This window comes from Meira miltonrushii, assembly GCF_003144205.1.
Source record: "Meira miltonrushii strain MCA 3882 unplaced genomic scaffold FA14scaffold_4, whole genome shotgun sequence".
Classification (NCBI taxonomy): domain Eukaryota; kingdom Fungi; phylum Basidiomycota; class Exobasidiomycetes; order Exobasidiales; family Brachybasidiaceae; genus Meira; species Meira miltonrushii.
The window spans coordinates 1306937-1326243 of NW_020289946.1; the positions used below are offsets into that span (position 1 = coordinate 1306937).

Here is a 19307-nt window from a genome sequence, read left to right on the forward strand (position 1 = left end):
TTAAAACGGTCCGAGGATCCGTGCTTTCCCCCATTGTTGCAATCCTAATTTGGCCTTTGAACTAAGCATTACTATTTCTTTAGCGTCATTTAAGGAACGTGGTCTAAAACATCCTCAAATGGATCGATGTTCCTGACTCTCAGTGCATTGAAACATGCATAGAATTGGTCTGTAAAAGGTAGAGGTGGAAGTGGCAACAACCCTCCTCCTTCTCTCCCGTCACCTACCACCGCTCATCCTTCTCCGTCATGGCTGCTGTCCTCTTCCTTCTCGCACTTTTGTGTGGATTGGTTGCATGTGCACCTACACGATTATCACAGTCCACATTAATGGCTCGCAGTGATGACTGTTTCAAAGGTCACCCATACCCTGCCAACCTCCCGCTCTTGCAGTTCAAGCCTTGCACATCACGGCTTCCATCCCAAGGTCCAAGTTCCTCCTCCTTCAAAGTGATGGTGATCACTGATACGCATTTATTGGACGATCAAACCGTTCCGGGAAATGCAAGCAATGTTGCCCGTGCATCAAGGAATGCTGTTCGAACATACATCTCACAAGAACAGCCGGATTTCGTTGTTCATCTTGGTGATATGATCAGTGGAGAAGCAGCAAATAATACAAAAGACGTTCAAAGTGCAATACGTGAAATTTTAAGTCCAATGAAAGATAAACGAATTCCATTTTCAACCACAAAAGGTAATCATGATAATGAAAAATATTCAACGCATGGAAGCATTACCGATATCGAACGTAATTATGCACCTTCTTTGAGTTACACACGTAAAGCACCGGCAAACGTTGGAGGAGGAGAATACGGAACGGATAATTATTGGATTCCAATCTTTCAGGCTGGTCCTGTTGATCCCAATAAAACTGCTCCAAAAGTCTTGCTCTGGTTCTTTGATTCTCGTGCCGGTAGAAAGATGCTATCACAAGGATATGGACCGGTAAATGATTGGGTAGATGATTCAGTGGCAGATTGGATTACAAGCGAAACGGAAAAGATGGAAAAAGCTTGGGGTCACGTTCCACCAGGATTAATCTTTGTTCATATTCCCGTTCATGAACATTACACAACCCAGAATGATCCTCCTTATGCTGATCATGTTGGTGGAGTGCCGGATGAAACGCCTGCTAATTATACCAACAAAGGTCTTGCCTATCAAGGCCTGAATGATGATAAACCATTAGCATCGCAAGGTCAAGAAAGCGATCAAGGTGAGTACAGTCATCGAATCCAGAAGAGTCAATAAAATACTGATAAGCCACTCTTTCCCCCTCAGACACATACACAGGTCAGGACCGCTCATTCTTGAACGCATTCATGAACAGCAAAGCAGGAAAAGCATACGTACACGGCATCGTAAGCGGTCACGATCACGGTAATGATTGGTGTGCACCAAGTTCACTCAAATCATCCGCAGGTCAAATTGTACCAGTTTGTTTTGCAAAACATTCAGGTTATGGTGGATATGATTATGATAATTGGAATCATGGTGCTCGTATTTTTGATTTTAACGAAGAAAACGTTCAAGATGGCGTTCAAACGTATGTTCGATTTGAAACTGGTGAAAAACGTTATTCAACCAATTTGAATTCGAAATGGGCCAGTGAAGTGCCTGCTTAAATAGTATATCTCTTCAATATGATGATGATGATGAATGATGATTGTAGTGTCTTAACCCTTAACCCCGGATTTTATTTAAGCTCTACACGCAGCCAGCCAGCCTAGTGCCCAATTGCCGTCCGCCGCCGGCTTTAACACTCCATACTTGAACGCCGATCACTCCTTTTGTTCTTAAGGTCCGTGCGATTGCTGTGTTAAGGTGTGCATCTCGAATGATTTGAATGAAACCCTGATAGGATACTGTATGCCATCACCACCACCACCAACAACAACATCAGACAAACACCAACAGAAAATGTCATCCTCTGAATCGGGAGATAGAACAACCTCATCAGTCTCTACCGCCGAAGATGTTCCACCAACAATGCAACCTTTACGCTCTGCAGCTACTTCTGATTCTGGCTTTGATGGAGCAGTAGACGGTCAAAATCATCAACCAACAGCCGGCTTCAATCGAACACTAATCGATGATCTTCGCTCGACTGCGATCGGTACACCTCCTTTGTTAGACACACCTCCGCATACATCTGCACATGGAATATACTTTAATTCAGTCACTCAATCAAGTTTAAGCGCAGGTACCGGAGGTTTGGTTTTGTACGATTTAACAAGTTCTGCTCCACACAATAAAGAATTCAGTCCACATTGTGTTAAAACATTGATGGATTTGAAATTGTTGGATGTCGGTTATGATCGTCAACGTTTGACGTTCACACAAGTTCGTACAGATTTGGCAAAACGTGTAGGAGATAATGCAGCAACCGTTCCAACTCTTGAACTCAGTGATGGAACACATTTACAAGATAGTTGGTTGATTGCAAATTGGCTAGCAAATCATCATCCAAAAGGAAATGCTCTGTTCCCTTTTCCGTCTTCAAGACCTTTTGCTGCTTCTCTCAATGCATGGGGAAGATCAAATTTTGCCGCTCAACTTCGTTCACTTACAAGACCTCCCATTCATGACAGCCTTACCGGAGAATCAAAGATTTACTTTGAACAAGTTAAAGTTGGTAAACAAAAATTGGAAAAGATGCGTGCAATGACACAAGCAGAACGTGATCAACAAATTCAAAATTGCATTGTTGCTTTAGAACCAATTCAAGATGCTCTTGCTGCCGTACGCGAAAGTCATAATGCCTCAGCCGGAAGTCTTTCCACCGTCCCTCTTTGGCTTGAAGGTGATCAAGAACCAACTCATGCAGATTTCTGTGTTTATGGCTGGTACGTTCATTCCCGCTCCACCGGTCCGACCATCACCCGTGAAATTTGGCATGCTCTCCCTCTGGTCTCTCAATGGGTCAATGCTCTGAATGCATGGGCAGGAAATGAGATCACAAAAGATTTCTTTTAAGTTTTGTATAATCACATCTAAGAAAAAAAATAATTTATTCATTCATTCATTGGTCATTATAGGCAGCCAAAAAGAAACGGCGCTGTACAATTCATTTTTGTATTTTTGTGTTTGATTCCTCATTCATCAACATGTTCATGTCCCCAAGGGTTCACAGCAAACACTTTGATAACTGGAGGTGCTTTCTCCATATCTGCTGTAATAACAACAGGACATGTTTGAAGTTCTTTAACTTCTTGAATTCTATGACCGGTTGTGGAAATTTTTGCTCCTTGACAAGGAATTTCATTATTTTGGAAGCTTTTCGTTCTTTGTTCACTTCCTTCTGCATCTTCTCCACTCCAAACTTTACGTTGTGCTTCTTTTAATTCTTCGTCATCATCATCTTCGAATAATGCGGCTTCCGCATCGGTCGTTTGACTTGCCATACGCATCTCTTGCTTTTGTGCATGATGTTGTGCATAGGCACGAATAGCCTTCAAATGAGAATCATCGTTGCGATCGTTCAACCATTCAATCGTATCCTTTCCACGAGTCCAGTACAGACTCAAAACACCATCATGTTCATCATAAGAATGATGTTCGACCGGGATTTGATCAACATGGACACGCTTCTCGATTCCAAATTCATGGACAATCACATCAAATGCAGCATCCAAAACACCCATAATCGTTGCTTGACGAATGACGGGTCCATAACGAACTGTAAGATCGTGAATCAATAAGCACAAGAATAAATGATCGCTTTGCTCTTGAGCCAATTTAGCTGCATCACGTTTGACGTTACATTGTTGTGCAATCTTTGCCATTCCTTCTGAATCGATTGGGAACTTTTCGGCTCCAGTCAAGATGTTCTCCAATTGTCTGTGTACCATCACATCGGCATAACGACGGATTGGACTGGTGAAGTGGGTGTAGAGTGGCACATTGAGCGCAAAGTGGGAATATTTGGAAATATCCACCATTCCTGTGCAGAAGTACTTGGCACGTAACATAGATTTGGTAATCAATGCTTCTAAAGTTTTCCGGGTTGTGTCATCTTTGATAGCTTGCAAGCTTTTGTAGATCGTACCACCGCTGCTTGTGTCAATCTTGAAGCCCATCTGTTCTGCACGTCTCTCGAATCCAGCAAGTCTTCGCTCAAGAGGCTTTTCGTGTCTGCGCAACAATGCAAGATCTGGCAAACCTGCAGCCGCTTGTTGGGCAACTGTCATATTGGCCAACAACATAAATTCTTCGATCAAACGGTTTGCTTCTTTTTGCTTGTGTGTAGTCGTATCAGTCGGCATACCATTCTCATCCAAACGGAAAGATAACTTGATATTATCAATTCGAACGGCACCATTCTCGAATCGACGATTACGCATCTTTTGTGCTAAGCTGTGCAGGATCAGAATGTCTGCTTCTACGTCTGCAGCAGGATGTGTGTTAAGCTTACTGGCATCAAGGTGATTGCCGTCAATGACCTCTTGTGCATCCCCGTAAGCCAATTGACCGCATGATTTGATCACCGTTCTGCCCATCCAAGTGCCAATAACATGTGCATCCTTGTTCATCGTAAACACACAAGAGTATGCCAATCGTTCCACACCTGGACGTAACGAGCAAAGCTCTTCACTGAGCGTAGGAGGTAACATGGGAATCATACGTTCGACCATGTAAACCGAAGTACCACGTTTACGAGCTTCACGGTCCAATGCAGAACCCATCTTGACAAAGTATGATACATCGGCAATATGTACACCAATCTCATACAATCCACCGTCCAACTTGACGACACTTACTGCATCATCCAAATCTTTTGCTGTTGGTGGATCGATAGTAAACACACGATTGCTACGGAAATCACGTCGAGTCGTGTATTCGCGTTCAGGAATAGACCAAGGTAGAGGTGGAAGACATTTGAGAGCACTATCGCTAAAGTTTTCGTCAATACTCAAGCACTCCTTGAAAATTGCGGCAGACAATGCTTCCCGATTTCCAATCACACCCAATTCCTCCACAAGCGTACCGAAAGGATGCAGAGAAGTTAAAGGCCAACGCTTGATGGAGCAAACAAACAACCTGTTCTCATATGCTTTTGGATCGTCCCAGAATTCAGTTGGTGCTTGATCGGCAGGGATAGCTACCAACGGGCAACGTTTGTCGCTAGGACGGAACCAAATGATCTTGGGGCGTTGTGATGCATTGTAAGAGTCATATGTGGACGCATCGCCGCCTTCGCGGGCGGCACGCTCTGCTTGTTGTTTCTCCTTCGTAGCCGCACTGCTGGGACGCAAAAGACCAATGGTACCGGAGAAGAGCTTGTTTGGTGTACGTTCGATGATAGCAACAACGTGTCCAGCCAATGCAGGTGGTGCATCTTCTGCCTCATTTTCATCATCGATCAAACGCAATTGACTTCCTTCGACTTCCAAATCATCTTTTGCCTTGTCGGGTCGTCTTGTGGCTGACATGTTTTGTGCTGAGTTTTGACCTTGTTCCTCCTTGCGCTTCTTCTTGTCTTCTTTCTCCTTCTTGATTGACCAAACCTCGTTAGGATCCAATAATTCAACAGCAACAACATCGCCATCCAAGGCACGATTACGATCCTTACTTCCGCTGATGAAGATATCGCTTTGAAGCACTTCTGTTGCAACATAGGCATCTGAACGGTTGCGTTGATTGACACGCAAGACACCCACAACAATCTTACCAGCTGCCAAAAGAGGAGGCAAACTAGCCTGAGGGAGGTAAGAGCCAAACAATGCTTTACGTTGAGGTCCTGCAGGACTGAGTGGTCCTTGTGCAGAGAATCCAGCACCCATCAAAGCAGGGTTGAAGCCGCCTCCGAATGAAGCATTCTTTGCGTGTCCATGGCCACCGCCTCCGCCAGCTTGAGCGCGGATTTGATGGAGATTGATCAATTGAGCTTGTGCAGCTGCCAAGTCATTCATCTGTGATGGTGTTCCTCCATTGATACGCCAGTTTTGCGAGCCTGAGCGACCATGTCCACGACCGCCACCGCCGCCTCCACCTCCGCCGAAGCCATCAGCGAGGTCACCCATACCACCGCCAAAGTTCATCGCAGACAAGTTCACCAAACCACCTCCTGCCATGAGGTATTCAGGAGAGAGGGAGGCTAGTTGAACGGATGGGTGACTGAAGTGACCGCTTTGGGCGACGTGTTGTTGAGGTTGAGCAAGAGGTACGCTGTATGCTTGTTGATCAGGAGGAGATGTGAAGTTGTAGTCAAGAGCGCCAATAGACCCATCTGCAGGAGCAGGTGCAGCTTGACCTACACCGCCAGCGTTCTTGTTGAGAACGTTAACTGAATGACGGCGTCCATGACCACGAGGAAGTTGATTGGCTGCTTGTTGAGCTTGCACGCCTCCCAAACTTCCTAGATTGGATCCAGTTGTGGCAAAGTTGCCCATTGGTCCTGTTTGTGGTGCATAGCTTTGGATTCTACGATGACCTGCGAGACGATTGATGGGCGTTTGTGGTTGTGGTCTTCCGCCTTGTGGTTGACCTCCCAAAGCGGTGGAAGGGTTGAAGTGAATCTGTTGTTGTAAGAGTTGTTGTTGTTGCAGTTGGAGAAGTTCGATCTGTTGTTGCAATGCAATGCTCTCGTTGAAGAGATCACCGCCACCCATGCTGGCTGTATGACCATGACCTCCACGTAAAGCTGATAAATCCAAATCGTTTCGACGATGCGGTTCGAAACCAGCCATACTCAAGCTACCTTGATGGTGACCGCGTTGTTGCTGAGCAGGAGGGGATTGGTAAGAACGTGTAGGATCAAATGCATGTGTGCCTGCGAAATCGGCAATACTGCTACCGTCATCGCCTTCTTCTCCTACACCCTCTGTGCCTGTGCCTGCACTTGGAGCTGGAAAGCCCATCTCTGCGAAACGTTCTTGCAAGCTGCGTTGACGTTGATGGCCTTGATTACCAGAAGCCGAATGCCGAGCAACAGCGCTTTGGAAAGCTGCATTTCCGGCAAAGCGAGGACCGCCTTGTCTGGATTGCATTGCATCATCAGCGGCGACTACGTCTTCACCCAAACTTGGCAAAGCACGATTGCTGAAGCTTTGAGATACTCCATGTGATGGCCTATTCATTCCGCCTTGGCGAGGTCCACCTAAACGTTGTTGCAATTGAGTTTGAAGGTGTTCCTCTTGAGCTGCTAGCCGACTGCCGATGTTTGACAGCTCTGATTCGTTTTCAGCGCTACCGGGATTGGCTTTGAGATCTTGAATGAGATTTTGAATGTTGTCCAAAGTGGTGTTGGAATCTGTTCCGGTACGTTTGTTTGATTGATTTGGAGCATGTATGCTACCGGAAGTTCCTCTATTGTTGGTACCGCCTCCGCTGCCACTCCTTGTAGGTTTCACGCCACCTGAGAATGAGTTTGAAGGATTGTGACCTCTTCTACCACCGTTTCCGCCTCCTGTATTATTTCCTCCACCGCGACTTCCAGTACGACGATGACGATTGTCACCTGTTCCTGTATTTGATTGTTGTTCTGTCATGATGATGTTGATTTTTTTGTATTGATGTCGTTAGTGAGAAAGATTGAAAAATAAAAAGAAAGGCAAAAGAAATTAAAGTGATGGACAAAAAGTGAAAGTGATTTGAACGAAAGATAGACGAAGATTGATCAGTCGTCGTTGCTGTTTGGTTGGTTGTTTGGTTGTTATGCAAAATTTAACTTGCTGGCATTTATGAAGAACAGACCGATTCTTTGGGATATGCTTATGATCAAGCAATATTTTCCTCTATGTTGTTTTTCCGTTGGTTGTAAGAGCAAGAAGATAGAAGCAGTTGCACACTCACTCACTCATTCACTCTCCTCTTTACGCGGCCGCCGCCACTCTTACTTTTTGCTGCTGGAAGTGCAACAGACACACACATTCATTACCTCACGCATTTATAGGTGGCCTTAGCGTCAAAAGCCGCTGCATAAAGTCTCCCTTCTTTTGCTTGCTTGTGTTGTTCTTTTCTAATACTCGCGTGATGCTAAACTTCAGGCCCGTGGTTGTTAAAATTAGCTCATAATCAATTATAAAAAGAGGAACAACCTAAAACAACAGCCAGCAAAGAAGGAGGTACCTTGTCAATGCCGATTTAATGTGCATTTGTATGTACAGCAAACATTCATGCTTGATCTTCTTACAGTATTGCATTTTATGCGAATGAAAGATGCACTGCCTCTCGGCTTGGGACAAGAGGAATTATGCCGACAATCAGATCTATTCACACCATATCAAACTTGGACCTCTCGCACCTTCTTCTGTTGATTAGCTTTTGACATCGGTTCATGAGTACGTAAGCAAGAGAAACGCGTTCAAGTAAGCGTAACGCCTTCATACGCGTAAAGAAGCATAGCTTTAGAATTCTTGTCCGAGGCCGAACTAAAATCAAAAAGTTGAAACCGAATGAACCGAATAATGAAATAAAAGGCGGGGAAGATGATGTTTGCTCGAGCTTGACTCTCATCATCATTATTCAAAATGGCTCTATCACTCAAAGGCAAGACAGCATTCATGTGAGTGGAACCACATTCTCTATTTTTGGGATTAATCATACTGACCACCCTTATACTTATCATGCAAACAGCACAGGAGCTTCTCGTGGAATCGGATTAGAGATCGGAAAGTTATTGGCAAGTAAAGGTGCAAATGTAGCAGTTGCAGCAAAGACAGCAGAACCACATCCAAAGCTACCAGGTACAATTCATACAGCCGTTGAAGAAATCGAACAAATCGGAAAACAGCACAAACATGACTCCGTTCGTGGATTACCATTACAAGTTGATATTCGAGATGCAGAAAAAGTAGAAGATGCAATTCAAAAAACAATCGCAAAATTTGGCAACTTGGATATCGTTATCAATAATGCTTCTGCAATTAATATGGCACCTACCGTTGATGCAAAACCAAAGAGTTATGATCTTATGAATTCAATCAACGTAAAGGGAACTTGGCTAGTCTCAAGATTTGCTTTACCTCACCTTCTCAAATCGGCCGAACAAGGTAGAAATCCACACATTCTCACCCTTTCGCCTCCTTTGCATATGAACTTGTTTCAACCTTTTACACCAAATCGATCAGAAGATTCAGGCGAACAATTCAAACAAGTAGGCGCAGCATACTCCGTATCAAAGCTCGGCATGTCCATTGCAACTTATGCATTAGCAGCCGAAACGTTCGGTAAGGTGGCCTGTAATACACTTTGGCCGTACACTCTCATCGGAACAAGTGCGATGAAGATCGTTAGTCCAAATGCAGAGATTGAAGAACGTAGATGGAGAAGTCCTTCAATCGTTGCAGAGGCTGCTATCAGAATATTGGAACAAGATGCAAAAACGTTCAGTGGACAGATGTTAGTCGATGAACTATACTTACGCCAGCATGGATTCAATAATGAGCAATTGAAAGAGTTCTCTCTAGGAGGTCCAGATATCAAATTTGAAGAATTGGCAGAAGATCTATTCATCTCCAAAACACTTCGCGATGAAGTCGTTTCAAAACGTAACGCATAGGAATGCAAAAATGATGTACATTTGTGGTGATTGTTTAATAATACATATTGATATATTTTTAGATTCCTCATAGCATACGCCGGATAATCCTTGCGGCCACCTTGACACCCCAATGCACCTTTCGTTCTGGTCTCTCGAACATTTCTTGGCCAACTTGATCTTTCGCATCACGCTTTAGCTCATCGATCTCCTCTTGCAATCGAGTCTGCAGTTTAGAACTTCGATGAGCATCGATGAGGAAAGTGCATTCGAGATCCAACTTGGCCGATCGAATTCCAAAATTAGACGAGCCTAATAAAGTCAGCGTAGGTTTGCTGTCCACCTTGGGAGAAAACCAAATTCCTTTTGCATGATACGTCCAGCCCTGTTTGTTCCATTCATTGATCTTTACTTGATCTTGTCTATTTTTGGCTACAAGCTTATCCCAGAATCTGTTCGTGAGCCAAGTATATGCTGCCGGTAAATGTCTGCTAACGCCCTTTGATCCATAAAACCCATTAGCTTTAGGAGATGCAGTGATCATTTCACTTTGAAACTGTCCTTTCAAGATCCATTCAGCGTATTGTGGATTGATGCTAAAATAGCCAGTAGTAAAGTACAATTGACTATTCGGTCGTTCATTCGCATAAGAGAGTACTTCGGGTACACAAGTTGTCTCTTGCTGGACTTTCATCGGTCCCATTTGGATTAATGGAACAATGTCCATCGAATCAGAGTCCGTAGGCCGAGCAGCTTCCGTACGTTGCTTCCATTCATACGTCATTCGTTCCACTTGACTTCCCATCCTCCTCTTCCAGCCAGTGGGTCCGGTAGGCTGCTCGTCAATTTTCATGTCTAGTCGTGCCCCTTCGTCCCAATCTAGTTGATAGGATGCATGCTGAGATGGAGTTCCAGTCGCTCGAAGGGAGTATGAGTAACGTGAAGCTGTCATGAGAAGCTCGTACAGATAATCGCTGACAGTTTTGTCGTCCATGAACAAATATCTGTCCCTCCGATTGGTGAAATAGTCATTCGAAAGATTGGCTCCACTGATCATCACTGAATCATCCCCTCCATAGATTTTCATATGTTGTAGTCCCCATCCTTCTACGAATCGTTTACCGACCAAAGTCTCAAGCCAAGCTGGCAGATCCGGCGCTCTGAAAGCCCGAATTTCTACTTGATTGGGAAATTGCGATTGAAGTCCTGCCAATAAGGAAGCACATGATTCAGTGCTTTTCTCTCCATCCCGATAATCGCCTTCCCGTGTTGAACGTAGCCTATCGACCAGGATTGTGACCTTTAGCTCTTTTCGCTCTTTTAGCGATGAAGAGAGTGCAGAAATGAGTTCATGCTCCGTCTTTCCGATGTATAGACTGGCCAAGAATATTCTCTTCTTTGAATTTCGTATTATATCCAAGAGCTTTTCATAGAATTTGCTCGGTTGTTCGATTAGCTGAAGACGGTCTGAGTTGACTCTGAAGATCGGTAGATTGTACTTCTCAGCAATTCTTTCACCCAATGGCTTTGGAGAGGTAGATGAATTCCATCTTTTTTGTAATGAAGCTCCGCTATTGCCTCTTATGACATTTCTTCGGACCGCAGGATAAATCGCTTTCTCCAGTGTTGAATAAGATTCACATGATCGGCAAATGACATGCCTCCCTAGAGCACTTGCCGATCTTAGCGACATTACCACAGCCTTTATGATGATTGGTAAGAAGCGGAAGAAATAAAAATTCTCACTCTTAGATTTCTCCACCCTAATGGCTCGAGCGCCCCTTCACGCCGCCAGCTAAAGATATCAAACCAACACACACGCATACACACGCACACCCCGCCATCATTACGCTTTCTACTTCTACCATCCTTACCCGCTGTCAAGATGGCGGAAGATCCTATGACACTTTCGTTGGATTTGCTACGACGTCTACCACCTGCCAAGATAAATGAAAATCTGGAAACATTGATTAAGTTATGTCCATCATTAACGGACGAATTGGTTGCTTCAGTCGATCAACCAAGTTGGATAAAATACGATAAACAAGCACAAAATCGAGAATACCTTTGTTGTGATTATAATCGGGATGGCGATTCGTTCAGATCTCCTTGGAGTAACGAATACGATCCTCCTTTGCAAGATGGAACGCAACCACCACAAAAGATTCGTGATTTAGAAATACGTGCGAATGAAGCTTTTAATACCTACAGACAACTGTACTATGATGGTGGTTTATCTTCCGTCTATCTTTGGGAATTGGAAGGATCTTCAGGCTTTGCAGGAGTGGTTTTATTCAAGAAAACTCTTGATGATCAAGAAAGAACTCCAGGCAGTTGGGATTCACTGCATGTATTTGAAGTGTTTGAAGGCACTCGATCATCAAAGTATCAACTCACATCCACGATCATGTTATCACTCGGAAGAAAGGAGACAAATTCCAATTTACAGCTAGCCGGAAGTTTGACAAGACAATATAATGCCGACCTTCCAGTCAAAGATCCTTCATCCCACATCGTCAATATGGGAAAGATGATTGAAGATTCAGAAGCAAAGATGCGTAATCAATTACAAGAAGTTTATTTCGGTAAAACAAAGGATATCGTTGCAACTTTACGCAGTGTTGATAGCTTGGACAAGATACGACTAGCACAAGATTTCCAAAAAGAACTCATGGGTAAATTGCGTAATTGATTAAAATGTTATTTGTTTTTTCTTTCTTCAATTATGCATTGATTAATATTCCATTAGTAGTACAAAAAATCAGCAATGAAAGCATTAGTGAGCTTCTTGCCACAAAGCTGCAGGTGCACACGAACGATGCCAAACATCGCCACTGAAACAAACCACAACACTGCCCAGTGTGTTTTCCTCTTCCTCTTCTTTCAGTGTTGCATTGTGCAAGCTGTCGATTGAAGTTGATGAGTGAATCGTATGATCCGTACTGATATGTGGTGTGGTCAAGAAAGTATCAACCGGATCAGAGCTATATCCCTTTCCAGAAAAGTAGTCTGAATGACCGTTTGTTGAGGGTATGCTTGGAAGGTCCCCATTCGTAGCTTTGGTATATGGGGAATCAATTGAAGCAGATCGATACATCTCACTTTCTGCTGCTGAGGTGACCAAACCCCTTGCTGCACTGCTAAGATCGTTATCCCTCAGTACACCTTTACCTTTGTCCGGCCTTGGACTGACAACAGGATCCAGGAAGGATGGGCTTTTGGGTGGAGGTGGTAAATGGTTGATTTCACTTCTGTGTCTCGGAATGAATGGTGATGAAGCGATTTCAGATTCATCACCATGTCCAACTGCACCTATCTTGCCTCTATTCTCTCCGATGCAAGGTTTACCACATCCCGGACAGAGTATACCGGAAGAGGCGGGCCTCCAACCACGTCTGCGTTGTTTGGTGAGTCTTTGCATGGCCGAGAACACATCCCGATCAAACAATCGATTGGTAATGCCAAGCAATTCTTGTCGAACACGATATGCTTCTGTCATGGCATTGGTAATATCCCTTGCTTCTGCATACGTACTATCCTTTGCAGGTATCAATCTGCTAAAGAGAGTTGAGAATGATACACTTTCTGCACTTGTCGAAGAAACAAATGCTGAAAGTGAATCCTGCAAAAGTGTACGAGCAAAAGCTTTTGCACTTTGCTTGGATTGAACATTGTGCGTAAAGCGGATCAAGACAGATAACATCTTTACCCATAATTCTTCATCGGAATGTTCGGTGCAGATACGAACGGCAATTTTTGTCAAATTCTGCACTTGATCTCTTGCTAAATGTTGTTCTTCACTTTGCGATTCGTCAGCATCTTCATCAGAGCTTCGCAGGATTAAGGCTCGTTCAGTCAGCGCATCGCCCATCTCTGTCAATCCTTTCTCTGTGTGACCTGCTCGATCTTGAGCCCATAGCAAAGCATCCAAAACATCTTCATCCTTTGCCACTTCGATGACATACTCTAAATCAAAGAAGTCTGGCGGATGAGAATCCAAACATTTGATCACCCTATTCGGCTCGAGTGAGCTGAGAAGAGAGATATATTGCGATCGAATTGCCAGTCCGAGCTTTCCCGTCACCTTGTCATCGGCCATGAACACGTCCAAAAATGCCAATTGTCGATGAGGTGATCGATCCAAGATCGAGATAGCTTCCGTTGTTCGATTTGTCAATCTAGATCGTACCAAGTTTGCCGTCTTTTCCACATCAACATCAACAAGAGTAGGTAAAGCTTGCAAAATGACCTGCTCGACTTTTGGATTCCGCTTTCCTCCCCTTCGCAGAATCTCGCTAAGCTCTTGAAACGATGACTCATTTGCTTCTTGTACCATCATTTCCACTAATTTATCCCACTTTCCTTCGCTTCGGTAGACTCTCCTCAAGATGTCTGTAAACCCGGCATGCTCGAACTTTGCCAGCAGAGAGTCCGTTTGAGTAGGCTTGTAGGCGCTCAGAAGACACTCAACTGCAAATTGACGATCAGCTTTCGATGCCTCTTCTCCGGTGATTTCATCTGCCCGCTCATCTTCCGTGGATATGCAAAGCGTTTCGATCAAATTGTTGACCTGCTGTTTGTTTAGTTGGATGAATTGAGGGTATTTGGGCGCATTTCTTGCAATGAAGATTGCGATGAACGACTTCACTTCCAATGCGACAATGTCCAAATCATAAAGGATTGCAATAATCTTTTGTCGTGACCAATGTTCATCGTCGTCCAACCAAGCATCTTCCAGTGCGATATCCAGAACGTCCAAAAATGCTTCCGCATCAAACTTCAAAAAGAGCCGTAGGTAAGGGTATGTTGGCTCATCGAAATCGTTTTCCTGCGTAAGCACAAGCTGTCCTCCCGGTCCTTCTGGCCAAAGAATACATCTTCCTGAAAACAGAAAGCCATACACAGTCGAACGTGCAGAACGTGCCTCTCCGTCTTCAAGTAAATTCTGTGAGTCGGGATAGGCTCTGCCTATCAAGATGACAGAGAGATACGAGAATATCCTGTATGCCTCTCCATCTTGTCTACCAGCGAGAGGGATCAACTCAACGATAGGTCCAAGGAAATCATGCAATGCATGTGTATAGACGTAAAAGAGAGCATCATACAGCTTATGCTCGAGACACAAGGTGATTGCTTGATCCAAGTCTAGACAAGCAGGATCGACATTGCGGATAATTCTTTCTGCTAAATCGAACCTTTCTTGTCGTTTGCGGAAAGCAACAAGCCTTTGAACGACTGGAATCGGAAGAACTTTGATTTGACCTTGAACGATAAAATGTTCCATTTGATCGGCAAATATTCCTTCAATGCCTGCTTCCGTAAATGCATCATACAAATCGTCAAACAAGAACGAGAAATCTTGCAATGCCAGACAAGCTTCTGCACATACACGTGCAAGACCTTGAAAGAGAGGAGTCCGATCCACACCATGGGCATAATGAGCAATATCATCCTTCATTCGATCTTCAGAGAATGCATATGCAGTTGATGCTTTCATCAACTCAACCAATCTGGATGCAATGATTGGCTTTTGATCTTTGTAGAACTCTGGAAGACCAATTCTAGATCCGTTGCTGGCTGGGTCACGTAGATACTCAGTTGCAAGCTCAATAGCACCTAAAGAGTCACCATTTGAGACATGCACCAGAAGTCGATCAGCCCACGAGACCAGTGACCCAACGACAATCTCATTTTGCGTAAGCACGAAGAGCTGACCTTTGTGGGCTTTGAAGCTGCCACTTAGCGATGGTAGTGTCTCCCTACCTCCAATCTTTGTAGGAATCCAACGATGAGAGACAGGTTGAAGGATTGCTTGTTCTTCCGTACATATCCCTTTCCGAAGATCAAACAAAAACATCTTTTGATCTGCATAGAATATTAGATATTCGTGTGATAACCATTGCATGGACTCGATCGGTGTCGGGTGAGAATAACTCTTCCATTCCTGAACCACAACTTCTTGTCCTCGAGAAACGAGCTGTATAAAGTAGACGTGCTGTCCGAAATTGAATGCAAGCGTCGGCTGTACTAGACCAGAAGGCGAAGTGGCAGATGAAACAGTAGATGCTATCGTAGACGGAAGCCAAGCCAAGCATCCGCTTATTGGCTCTTCCGCACTATCTCGCGAGGGCGACAATCGCCTATACCATGTTCGTGCTGAAGGCTTGAGACCAACGAGAATCATTTTGGAAGGGGTAAGTAGAGCGACGAAGCTATGTGCATCACTTTGATGTTCCTTCATGCCGAGTGGTAGAGCTGCCATTGCCAATGTTGTGGATTTTTTCGTTGTTTCAAATACATCTGGATATCGTCCCAAGATCCGCAGAGTGTCATTACTTGAAACACCTAGAATCTTGCCTAGGCTATGATAGAAACTCAGTCCGTGCTCATCAGCAGACACGATCGCGGTATGTCGAGTTCCAACAAATGACAGCTGTAGAATTCGTGATCCTTGCAAGTGACCTTCACTACGTCCAGCTGCGACGGCTTGCGCTGTTACCGGAGCGACATGGCGAGAAGGTGCATGGAGTTTTGTCATCTCATACAAGTATATATGTCCTGTGCTGGTTCCGATTGCCAAGTACGTCTTATCGGATGAAATAGCGAGTGCGCTCACTGATCCTTCTACTGAGATTGCACCTGTCCAGCCTCTGCTGCGATCGAAGAGTCCCACTTTGCCTTGCTTTGTTCCGACTGCTATCTGTCCACTTGCTACTGCCATTACTGTAGGATTACCTTCTCGATCGTTCAAGATGCATAGTCGAGAAAGCCGCAGAAAAGATTGTGTTAGATTCGGTTTGCCTACTTGTTGTGTGCCATTCGTAGAAGATATTTCGGTCATTGGCTCTCCATAAGGCATCAAAGCAACATTTGGCAGCCGATAAACTTCATCATTGCTAGACTGTGCGCTAGTTGAGCCAACTTGACTACTCCATTCTTGCGATGAATTGCCTTCATCGCCTCTGAGCATGCGTAATCTGCGTGGTGCCGGAAAGTGCCAAGGACGTTGGGCGCGTAATGAGAATGATGAAATTGAAGATGCATCTTCTGTGACATAGGAAAGATCTCCATTTGTTGTCTTGCGTGGTCCTATTTCATCATCAATCGTCACATTACCGTCACTGTCATGCAGCTGTGGAGCAGTCTTTCCATTTCCATTTGTCTTCTTTTCGTCTATAGGTAGATTGGGTTCTACGTCATACCCTTGAATGTCTTCATCTTCTCCATCACTTCCCAGAACATCCAGCATTTGTGTGGTATATGAACCTGATCCGGTCAGGTTTGGTACATTTCCATCGTCCTCTACATCTCCTACCACGCTTTCGAATTGACGCCGATAAGCTGCCTCCTCATCAGCATCATCCATGTTTATCTGGAAACAGTTCGATTCACCGATGTATCATTTCTCTTAGGTAGGAGCGATGATTGAGTATATTCTTGGATAGCGTTGGGACGATTTGGTTGAATGACAAGATCCTTTTAGAAGATTTAGAGTGATTGTCGTCCGCCTCGAATTTGTGTTGGATTAAGAGATGCACGCACGGCCATTGCATATTAAAATGCGTACAGCCTACACACGTGTGAACACACAAAAAGAGAAGTTCGCTACTCCTCACAACAACTTCCAACAACAAAGGATTGTCTTGCTGAGTGACTTGACTCATGCCATCATCGGCATCATCATGACACAGAGAAGCTCGGCAAGCAGTAATGCAGGTCGATTCACCCATTTGATCACCAGTCATTCCGATGCAGATGCAGCATATATACGAACGCCTCCAGATCTATTAGGAGTGATTATAGATGTCGATCCAGCAGTTTGGGCAAGAAAGCGAAACGGTTTACAACTCTTACGAAAAGCAACACAAGACGTTTGTGTATTTCTGAATGCTCATTCAGCGTTAAGACATGACAATTGTTGTGCTGTCTACGCTGCAGGAAGGACAAATGGAAATCTGATCTTCAGTAATACGCCTTCTCTTTCTCATGCGAATTCGCTACAATCCAGTTTGGATGCAAATACCTATCAACCTTTCAAGATTATCGATGATGCAGTCATGAGCGGTGTACAGACTGCCTTACAGGATGGAAAGCAAGATGTCGAACGACCTCCTTCGCATGGAATCGTTTCTTCCTTAGCACAATGTCTTTGTCACATCAATCGAATCGGACAGCTCACATCGGCAGCATCGGGAATAGAAGAAGATCCGAAATCTAGCTCGGCAGGCGCGAAAGCGAATGCAGGAAGAGGATATAAAAGTAGAATTCTCGTCATTTCTGCTTCTCCAGATAGTTCAAGTCAATATGTCGCAATGATGAATTGCATCTTTGGAGCTCAAAAGAAAGGCGTAACAGTCGATGTTTGCAAGATCTTGGGAGGTCAGGATAGCGTCTTCTTGCAGCAAGCATCACATCTGACCAAAGGAACGTATTATAGATTAGATCTCGTCGAAGGTCTGCTACAGACATTAATGGTGAGTTAACAAGTGGTGCTTTGAATCGATATGGACGTCCTAACATTAATTCTTCTCTTCAGACGACATTTCTAGCATCTCCTGCAATACGCGATCAGATGCGCTTGCCATCCAACGATGATGTCGATTTCAGAGCAGCATGTTTCTGCCACGGCCGAGTGGTTGACGTTGGATACGTTTGTTCCGTGTGTTTAAGCAGTGAGTAGAGCCACACTCCCCATTCCTTTCTTAGATTCACATTCTGACCTTTTTCACCCCCTTCAGTCTTCTGTGAACCTCGCGATAAATGTCTGACATGCCGTGCTACATTTCCAAAAAGGACGTTACAAAGGTTTCAAGAAGAACAAAGAACGGTGTCATGAATGTATGCGTGTGTACAATCGGTATCTTTCCCGTCTGCTCATCCAAAAAGAGAGCGAAAATTTGTATAATAGGTATCAATGTGTTTTTATGCTTGTTGTATTTGTATCTAAGATCACTTCTTTGGTGCGATCGGGCGTGGTTTCCAGAAGCCCAAGATGATTCCGAACCAGAGTGCTAAGAGGTAACACATGAATCCGGCAAACGTTTTTGCGGTATTGATGATGAATGGACCTCCAAAGTAAGCCAATTTTCCTGGAAGTTCTTGGATGGCGTAATAGTCTTCTTGACGTAAGACGTAGTATTTTCCGTCATGACCTTTTACCAAGCGCAAAACGACAAAGATTCTTGCTGGAATGCCAATAAAAGGTGCCAAAGTTGGACGCAGGGTTTGCGTTGCTTCTAAGAATAATTGATTCTTTTGAGCGTCAAATGCTTTACTGTGCACGACGATTGTTGAATTTGACATACAACGTAACCATTGATAGATTTGTAATAATCCATGGTCTCTTGATTGTTTTCCACTTGTTACTGAGCATAAAGGGTGATCAAAAGATGCATTTGGAGTATAATATGTTCTTAATGCGATTGCTTGTTCGGTTGCATCTCTTGCTTCCACCAATGCTTTTACTACAGATTCGACTTCTTGTGCTGGATTTTGCATTTTTGCGAGTTGTTTGTGAGGGGTGTTGGTGGTTAAGATTGAAGTTGGATTGACCCCATCCAGCTGTCCAATTCTTCTCAAATTCCGGAGGATATGTTCCAACTTTTAATGCAATTGTGGAGGCAAGTCTTAGCGTATAGCATGAAAAGATGTCTTTATGCGCACGTGCTCTTCCCTTAATTCCATCTTTCCGAGTCCGTCTTCAAGATCCCATTCACACGTGGAACTCTCGGATTTGACGGCATTTGATCTTATTTGTCTTCATGACGATCGTATCAAATCTTCACCTCTCTTTTGTTCGGATCTCGCTGTGAATGGCGAATAAG

At 44.2% G+C, this 19307-nt stretch overlaps 10 protein-coding genes across 10 annotated transcripts; 6 read left to right on the plus strand and 4 right to left on the minus strand.

The window, feature by feature from the left end:
* Nucleotide 1: 1 nt before the first annotated feature.
* Nucleotides 2-1738, plus strand: FA14DRAFT_79985 (Metallo-dependent phosphatase). Its single transcript, XM_025502915.1, has one exon. The coding sequence runs from the start codon at nucleotides 249-251 to the stop codon at nucleotides 1251-1253; it is 1005 nt and encodes a 334-aa protein (XP_025353275.1). The 5' UTR covers nucleotides 2-248; the 3' UTR covers nucleotides 1254-1738.
* FA14DRAFT_162163 (uncharacterized protein) lies at nucleotides 1106-1658 on the plus strand. The gene has a single exon (XM_025499452.1). The coding sequence runs from the start codon at nucleotides 1325-1327 to the stop codon at nucleotides 1625-1627; it is 303 nt and encodes a 100-aa protein (XP_025353276.1). The 5' UTR covers nucleotides 1106-1324; the 3' UTR covers nucleotides 1628-1658.
* Nucleotides 1739-2189: 451 nt separating the features above from the next.
* FA14DRAFT_107340 (uncharacterized protein) lies at nucleotides 2190-2972 on the plus strand (the record flags this gene model as incomplete). Its single annotated transcript, XM_025495805.1, has 1 exon — nucleotides 2190-2972. A coding segment is annotated over one exon (783 nt), but the record flags the coding sequence as incomplete, so codon positions are not given.
* Nucleotides 2973-3037: 65 nt separating this feature from the next.
* On the minus strand, nucleotides 3038-7588 carry FA14DRAFT_80024 (RNB-domain-containing protein). Its single transcript, XM_025502916.1, has one exon. The coding sequence runs from the start codon at nucleotides 7490-7492 to the stop codon at nucleotides 3098-3100; it is 4395 nt and encodes a 1464-aa protein (XP_025353278.1). The 5' UTR covers nucleotides 7493-7588; the 3' UTR covers nucleotides 3038-3097.
* An 885-nt stretch (nucleotides 7589-8473) lies between these two features.
* On the plus strand, nucleotides 8474-9504 carry FA14DRAFT_181643 (NAD(P)-binding protein; the record flags this gene model as incomplete). The annotated part of the gene is made up of 2 exons (XM_025501124.1): nucleotides 8474-8508; nucleotides 8580-9504. 2 exons carry the CDS (start codon nucleotides 8474-8476, stop codon nucleotides 9502-9504), a joined length of 960 nt encoding a protein of 319 aa, XP_025353279.1.
* Nucleotides 9505-9513: 9 nt separating this feature from the next.
* On the minus strand, nucleotides 9514-11181 carry FA14DRAFT_162165 (uncharacterized protein). Its single transcript, XM_025499453.1, has one exon. It carries the CDS (start codon nucleotides 11174-11176, stop codon nucleotides 9572-9574), a length of 1605 nt encoding a protein of 534 aa, XP_025353280.1. The 5' UTR covers nucleotides 11177-11181; the 3' UTR covers nucleotides 9514-9571.
* Nucleotides 11182-11368: 187 nt separating this feature from the next.
* Nucleotides 11369-12175, plus strand: FA14DRAFT_192024 (F-actin-capping protein subunit beta; the record flags this gene model as incomplete). The annotated part of the gene is made up of 1 exon (XM_025501908.1): nucleotides 11369-12175. The coding sequence occupies one exon, from the start codon at nucleotides 11369-11371 to the stop codon at nucleotides 12173-12175; it is 807 nt and encodes a 268-aa protein (XP_025353281.1).
* Nucleotides 12176-12862: 687 nt separating this feature from the next.
* On the minus strand, nucleotides 12863-16324 carry FA14DRAFT_126284 (uncharacterized protein; the record flags this gene model as incomplete). The annotated part of the gene is made up of 1 exon (XM_025496735.1): nucleotides 12863-16324. A coding segment is annotated over one exon (3462 nt), but the record flags the coding sequence as incomplete, so codon positions are not given.
* Nucleotides 16325-17165: 841 nt separating this feature from the next.
* Nucleotides 17166-18319, plus strand: FA14DRAFT_126462 (transcription factor Tfb4; the record flags this gene model as incomplete). Its single annotated transcript, XM_025496748.1, has 3 exons — nucleotides 17166-17957; nucleotides 18020-18155; nucleotides 18222-18319. The coding sequence occupies 3 exons, from the start codon at nucleotides 17166-17168 to the stop codon at nucleotides 18317-18319; spliced, it is 1026 nt and encodes a 341-aa protein (XP_025353283.1).
* Nucleotides 18320-18432: 113 nt separating this feature from the next.
* On the minus strand, nucleotides 18433-18981 carry FA14DRAFT_157668 (uncharacterized protein; the record flags this gene model as incomplete). Its single annotated transcript, XM_025497912.1, has 1 exon — nucleotides 18433-18981. One exon carries the CDS (start codon nucleotides 18979-18981, stop codon nucleotides 18433-18435), a length of 549 nt encoding a protein of 182 aa, XP_025353284.1.
* Nucleotides 18982-19307: the final 326 nt, after the last annotated feature.

Bases quoted from the DNA above. Each gene is read 5' to 3' on its own strand.
- FA14DRAFT_80024 (XM_025502916.1), bottom strand. From the start codon at position 7,492: ATGACAGAACAACAATCAAATACAGGAACAGGTGACAATCGTCATCGT.
- FA14DRAFT_162163 (XM_025499452.1), top strand. From the start codon at position 1,325: ATGAACAGCAAAGCAGGAAAAGCATACGTACACGGCATCGTAAGCGGT.
- FA14DRAFT_79985 (XM_025502915.1), top strand. From the start codon at position 249: ATGGCTGCTGTCCTCTTCCTTCTCGCACTTTTGTGTGGATTGGTTGCA.
- FA14DRAFT_162165 (XM_025499453.1), bottom strand. From the start codon at position 11,176: ATGTCGCTAAGATCGGCAAGTGCTCTAGGGAGGCATGTCATTTGCCGA.